The sequence below is a fragment of the Euphorbia lathyris genome, chromosome 3 (genome assembly GCF_963576675.1).
Source record: "Euphorbia lathyris chromosome 3, ddEupLath1.1, whole genome shotgun sequence".
In the NCBI taxonomy this organism is placed as follows: Eukaryota; Viridiplantae; Streptophyta; class Magnoliopsida; order Malpighiales; family Euphorbiaceae; genus Euphorbia; species Euphorbia lathyris.
In genome coordinates this window covers 37,076,816-37,084,016 of record NC_088912.1, presented here as the reverse complement: position 1 = coordinate 37,084,016, position 7,201 = coordinate 37,076,816, and the positions used below count along the sequence as shown (strand labels likewise).

Sequence of the window (7,201 nt, the reverse complement as noted above, 5' to 3'; positions counted from 1 at the left end):
TGATGTTTAACTACTTTTTAATCATCAGATCCTTATACAAGACCTGGAAAGAAACTCAGGTTCAGACAGACATGAGGTGACAATTCAAACTTTACTTCAGACAGCTCTAATCTACTTCTCTCAATTACCTCTAATCAACCTCATAGCAAAATAGAAGCCCTAAATGGTATCAGAGTTAATCAAAATCTAAACCCTTTCTAGGCAGGATTGGCTGTTCTCAAGCAGTTCCTGTCAGTCGTTTTCTGAGTCGAGAACTGGTAGGATGTTCAATGCCGGTGAACTAAGATGCATACCTCGAACTACACCTCCATATCCCACCTTAATCCTGTGACACAATAGCAAGATGGAATCCCACAATGCTGTTCTTCCCTGAATATCAACCAGAGAAAATGTTCACATCAAGTAGTAGCATTCGAGTTTAATACCTACTTTAAGGACTTACCAATTAATAAGCTATATATGCAATTATCCAATTATGAATGCATTTGTAGTAGCAAACATGATATATGAACGATTAAAAAGCACATTAAAAAGATGTTAATATGGTAAAGCCTGAAGAGTTAACAATTTCCACCTATTTCCACTTAACTTCATGCTCAAAGCAAATACAATTATCCCAATAATGCTCTAATTTGGTTAAATTGCGAATTGTCAATAACATGAAATCACTTTAGTATATTATATCCATTATTGCATCCTGAAATGGGAGACTGGAGAATTTCTTTAGACTAAACAGTTAGCATACCCAATTACATACCTCAAGAGAGAACTGCAGTTTCTTATCCCAGTATAAGGCAAAGGTTGGTGGCGTTTGCTTTCCAACAGCCAGTATACATGCTCCTGGGTGAAGGGTGGAAGGAACACCGGATATGACAGATATATACTTCTCAAGAAGCCTTTCGTTTTGAGGCAAAGCACCCAAGAACAACAGATTCTTGCTCAATTGTCCACCAGCATAAGAGGACTGATCCATATGAAGAATCCACTTTGGGTGCTCAAGGAAAGCACAAAATAGATACAAGAGCAAGTGAGAATCAGTAGGAAGGTCAAGATTCCAATTTTTCTTCTTTCTCTCACCCAGATACTCGTAATTCTTCAAGCAAGTTCCTTCAGCAAGCTCTATAAGAAAAGGTAGCACAAGTATAATGAAATGATTGGTAAGCATCAGATAACAATATGTTTCAGAAGATAAATGGGCCTTAAAGATATATAATAAGCATCAAATGAAGTTTAAAATTCTCCAGTACCACGAATCCTCTGCACCACATAACTTTCTGGAACATTGCTATGTGATAGCAATCCTTTGAGCCATTCTCCTTTCATCAATGTATGAAGCCTTTCGTGCTCAGTGATGGCATCAACACATTCCTTCATCATAGGGATCATAGGATTTTGCTGGTAGGTTTGTTGCAAATTGGCAGCAGGCAACTTAGCTACAAGCAATAAGGTTAAAACCACATTAAACTTCACACATAATTGTAAATCAATCCAAACCCAGAGAATTTTTTTTTTAAAGTGGAGCAACTAACGCATGGAAGAATCAAGAGCCTGCAAAAGTGTAGCACGTAATTGCTGGAGAAGTCCAGCTTCATCAAGTGTTAATGCCGGTTGCCATTCATTCCTATCAATTGAAGACACAGTAGCAGGAGTCCCACTGGTTTGGGAATCATTTCCTACTTGACTAATAGTGATAGAAATACCAAGTTTCGCAGCCGCTTGCATGACCTGCATATGGAAATAATTAAGCAAATAGAAATTGACTTTTTATAATAGATTTCAGGATCACAATATTTTGAAGTGGAAATCACTAGAAGAAAAGAACAAGCACCAATATTCTACAAACTTCTCATCTCAATGGAAAAGACACCGGACACACACTTTGCATGGAATGGAGTCGAAGTTTAAGCTTTAGAAATCTATGCAGAACAAAAAACTGCTGGTATTTTAAAACAAGGTACAGTGGCAATACATTATAACTGTAAACTTCATCATGTAGAAGTAAACAACCTAAAGAAGTGGAAAAATGATAAGTAGGATAGAACAATAGAACATTCATGAAATGTAAATAAAGTTTTCATGAAATGCAAATAATATTTTCCATGACATGTTAACAATTGTGGAGGTTTTCAAATCTCAAACTACCCTTACAGATAATTTTTTTTTTGACAGATACATACTAACAGTAGCGAAAGTAAGTAAAATAATAAAAGACCTGAATGTGGCTGGTTTCAATCTTGTTAAGTAAAGGATTGAGAAGAACAGATGAAAACCACTGCCTGAGGCGGTCACGCCACTGCTCGATTTGAGGATAGATACCCAAATGCTTGAAAGCCTCAATAGACGCTTCCACAGACATTGATAAAGGGAAATCACCCTCTCCTTTCTTAGGGGAAGTGGTAAATTTCTGGTAACTCGGAGACATCCTCACATGTCTCAAGGGCGTGCTCCTTTTAGTTCCAGATGCACTTGCCACAGTATTAGGGCTAACTTCACCAAAACCCCTAAGAGTGGGTGGTGGGGTTGCATGTGTCCTTGCTGATTCAATGATTTGCTCATCTACTTCAGCCAAGAACTGCTCAAGCTGTTCTTCTGTTCTTATTTCTTTAAAACTGGAGGCTCGCTTACTTGACCAAGGGGATGAGACTGCTGACCCTGGAGAAGATCGAGTAGAAAGTAAAGGTGAACCGGCCCTAGGAACAAGGTACAAGGAGGATGGAGAACTTTGTGATTTGGACGGGTTGCTAAAAGACGTCACCTTGTTTCCACTACCTGCATTTGATTTATCATAGCCAAATTGGGACTTCCGATTAGAACTTGTAAATGGCTGGTGTATTGGGACAAGGATATCATAAGGTGACTTGGGAGGTTTCTTAGTTGATTCAGTTGCAACTGAATCAACTTTTGGCTTTGTCCCCAAAAGCAAAATTTGACGGTCTGTTAGAAATAATTGATCCTTAGTTTCTTTAGAGAGAGATTTGATTGAAACACATGCTCCATTTTTTCCTCTGTAGAAAGTGAGAGCTTTGTAGACGGCAAATAAAGATGCAATAAAAACTAAACCCGTCAAAGTTTGTATTGCCTTGGCGAATATATCTGATACACAATAACCACTTCGATTATCAGATACAACAATAAAAGAGTTGATTAGAGAGAATCCACTGAATTGGAACACTTACAAGCTGCTTCTTGAGGCAAGTTTGAGGATCTCATTGTTTCAACCAGTCCATTTTCCCTTCATTATTTTGAACATCATAGTGTCAGTCACATTCAAGTCAATTCATGTGTCTTCTTCCTAATCTTTCACAATTTAATTTGAGAAAATTGAAAATAAAAACGACATGATCACCGGACTAAGCTAGCATCAATGGACCCCTAAATAAGAAACAAATACAAGGATCACACCTTCCAAAAATCAAGTAAATCACTTGCCCATTAAAAAATTGAATGAAAATTATAAACCCTGCTAAAACCCTAATAGACTAAAAACTCAAAAAACCCGTCCATACCAGGAGATGAGGGCGAGAAGAGCGAAAGCGGAGGCAGAAGAAAGAGAGAAGACGGAGAGAAAAACATATTTCGAGGGACGGCGACTGTTGGCCGTAAGAGCAGAGGAGAGGGCTGGGTTCTGGTACACCTCGAACTTAGATGGTTTGGTCGCCGGGAAAGAACCTCTGCCGCCGGCACTACCACCTTCCATGATTTACGTTGCTGCCCCGTTTTCAAATTTCAAAGCCATAATATTAATACGCATTTATTTGTATAAATTCAGTTTCCAAATTCGTTTTTTAAATTTTTGAAAGAAAGAAAAATAAAAATAAAATTAGGCATAACACCCCTGAACTAAAGACCCTTATGAGGTTTTTTTTTTTTTTTTTAAATGAAGATACACTGAATAGATCAAAGCCTAATGGCATCGTTACAAACCGACTTCCAAATACAAGTCGGACAGCATCGGATAGGAGATATCCCTAGCCCAAACTGTCAAATTATGAGCAGACAAATTACCTTCCTGATGGATAAAACTAAAAGTACAATTAGTAAAGTTCAAATTAAATTTAGGATCCCCATAGAGATGGCTCAAAGAGATCGATGGCAAACGTTTTCCACTCTGGGAATCAACGAAAATTTGGACGTCAGACTCAATACAAATATGTTAAAAGAAACAATCCCGCGCTAGAGAAAAACCCGTCGTGATTGCCATCATTTCCGCAGCCTCAACCGAGCACACACGGCTCAATCGGAACACCTGCAGACGCCAGAATCTAAAGCGGTCTAATTACTTTTCAAATTGTAAATTAAATTTATTTTAATTATAATTTATCAAATCAAATCAGTTTTAAATTAAAATATCAAAAATATTTATAAAAATAATTAATTTATCAATTGATAGCAATAAATTTAAGTTCAACCAAATAAAATAAATAAATTTCATGCATCGAATTTTTTGACAGTAAACTAATTATTATATATTCTCAATAAATGTTTAACAGAGTGATTCATACTTAAAGTCTGTTTGATGTTATGGTTTTTGGCTGGAAAAATATGGATTCCATGTTAGAAAAAAAATATTTTTCATGTGTATAAAGTAGCAACAGAAATTTCTTAACTAAACATCTAAAAATTTCCTTTTAATATGAAAAAACAAACATATAGAGAAAATGAAGTAAACAAACATCCATTAGTTAATATCTAAGTACAGTTAAATACATTTTTAAGAAATGTTTAACTTTGATTTCTATTTAACTTTATGCTCATTTGCTGATTTTTGTTTAGTTTAAGGACTTAGTTGTTGATTTTGGTAGTTTAAAGTTTTAATTGATTTTGAACTTTTAGTTCAAAGGGCCAAATGTGTGTTATCCCAAAAATTTATCCTCAAATTACAAACGAGAGAATTACTTATAGGTATTTACCCCAAAAAGAACAAGATGCGGACTGAGAAGAAAAATTCCCTAGAAACGGCAATGGATGCGGACTCGGGTCTCTTTTAGATTCTCATCCCTATTTTTATTTGTAATTTGTATGAATTTTTAGATATTCAATTTTATATTTAAATAATTATATATATATATTTTTATATTTGGTAAATAAATATATTATATGTGAATTATGATTGATGTACTCATTTAGAAAAAAAAGTACAAAAATAAACCTTGTGATTTAAACTATTTTCAAAGACTATTTTCAAACATAAACTATGTGATATTTTAAACTGTGCTCACAAAGCGGAGGCAGAAGAAAGAGAGAATACTGATAGAAAAACATATTTCCTGGGACGACGACTGTTGACCCGAAGAGCAGAGGAGAGGGCTGGGTTCTGGTACAACTCGAACTTAGATGGTTTGGTCATCGGAAAAGAACCTCTACCGCCGGCACTACCACCTTCCATGATTTACGTTGCTGCCCCGTTTTCAAACTTCAAAGCCATAATACACATTTATTTGTTTAAATTATGCTATGTTTTTTATCGCTGAAAAAAACTAAACTGAACTGAATACTACTGAATACTCAACTGAATTCAATGCTATTGAATACTGAACTGAATGTTGCCGAACTTAACCGAATTTAACAATAATGATGATATTAGACTTTAAAACAATTTTAATGATAATATTGGACATTAATAAGTTTATAATAATAATAATAATAATAATAATAATGAGTCTAATAACAATAATAAATAAATATATCATTAAAGATAAAACTAAATTGAATATAAAATAAAAGCTCGGCTCGATAAAAGCCTATGAAATTAAATAAAAATGAGTCTAATTTAAATTAAAAATACAAATTACATACAAACACAAATTTATTACTTTATCTTTGTATTTACTCGGAAACTAACTTGAGCATCAGAGTGTTTGTAGGGACCGCTCCCCGTACAAAGACGACGTCCTACCGCTAGCCCACATCTCCATTACTACGTGGTGTACAACCTTTACCTATTTTCACACTTTGGTGTACAACCTTCAATTTTGCACACTAAAATGTACAACCTTTTGGTGACCTCCCACTAAAGTGTACAGCAGGTAATTGTGATCGGTCAACCCGAAGTCAACGCACCACCTCAGCAATTTAACTTTTCTAAAAATAAAAAATCAACCCAATAAATATAACATTACTTTTATACCCTTTATAAAATCATCTTCTTCAACCTCTACCATTGTTTTCTTTATTACTCCATTTTCAAAAATTATTTCTCTCTCTTCAATCTTTATACTTGTTTTCTTTGTAATCCATTTTCAAAAATTATTTCTCTCTCTAACTCTCATCTCTCTCATTCTCTCTCAAACTCTCATATCTCTCTTATTTTCTCTCTCATCTTCTCATCACTTCTCTCTCTAACTCTTCCATCTCTCTAATTCTCCCTTTCACTTCTCTCTCTAACTCTTCCATCTCTCTAATTCTCCCTTTCTCTCTCTAGAATATCTTATAAGCTAGGAAATTAAACAGACATCCATATTAGCTCTTCTACTCAACAATAATTTGACGACGTCCTTGAATCTGTTACCAAGGATGTATAGAGAGAAAAATAATTGTAGTAAAAGTATACATCTTAGCACACACCAAGTAGACAAGGTTATTAACCAGTAAAAGTATTCCAATCTTCCCTTGTTCAAATTATCATCAGGAAGCGAGTTTGATCCATCTTTTCCACCACTAAACTTGTGCACCAAAGCAACCAAAAGCGTACTCATATAATTCCCAACCGAAATCGTTGTCCAAAACAACGCCATCGCTGAGCTTCTCATACTCTCCGGCGCTTGATCGTAAAAGAACTCTAAATGCCCAATCGACATAAAAGCCTCCGCAATTCCATGGAGATAATACTGCGGTACAAGCCAGAACACTGAGATTGGAATCAGATTATGAGAATTGAGTAATCGTGATCTGCAGCAGCTTTTTTGCGCTTGATTTCGACGAATCCAGCAACGAAAGTGGCGAAAATAGAAATGACAAAGACGATTCCCATTCTATGTAGGAAACTTATGCCTCTTTCGAGACCTGTGAATTTGGAGACGATAGGGACAAAGAGGCAATCGTAGAGGATGATTGTGGCGAGCATGGAAGTCATTATGAAGACAGATATGGAACCGGCTGGGATCTCGAAGTATTTGGAGAGATGTCTATCCATTGATTTAGCTTGTTGGAGGGAAAATGTGCTCTGTTGAGCATATGCTGTGATTAGGAGAATTCCTGCAGC

General features: G+C 35.6%; 1 protein-coding gene across 1 annotated transcript; it reads right to left on the bottom strand.

The window, feature by feature from the left end:
* On the bottom strand, positions 1–3,883 carry LOC136223885 (uncharacterized). The gene is made up of 7 exons (XM_066012055.1): positions 3,507–3,883; positions 3,177–3,232; positions 2,213–3,093; positions 1,530–1,725; positions 1,248–1,433; positions 758–1,119; positions 1–369 (listed from the first exon to the last, which is right to left on the bottom strand). The coding sequence occupies exons 1-7, from the start codon at positions 3,695–3,697 to the stop codon at positions 232–234; spliced, it is 2,010 nt and encodes a 669-aa protein (XP_065868127.1). The 5' UTR covers positions 3,698–3,883; the 3' UTR covers positions 1–231.
* Between the last annotated feature and the right edge of the window lie 3,318 nt (positions 3,884–7,201).

Coding starts and splice junctions, on each gene's coding strand:
- LOC136223885 (XM_066012055.1), bottom strand. CDS start 3,697: ATGGAAGGTGGTAGTGCCGGCGGCAGAGGTTCTTTCCCGGCGACCAAA. Junction 3,094..3,176: donor CTTGCCTCAAGAAGCAGCTT/GTAAGTGTTCCA, acceptor ATTGTGTATCAG/ATATATTCGCCAAGGCAATA. Junction 370..757: donor AACTGCAGTTCTCTCTTGAG/GTATGTAATTGG, acceptor GTTGATATTCAG/GGAAGAACAGCATTGTGGGA.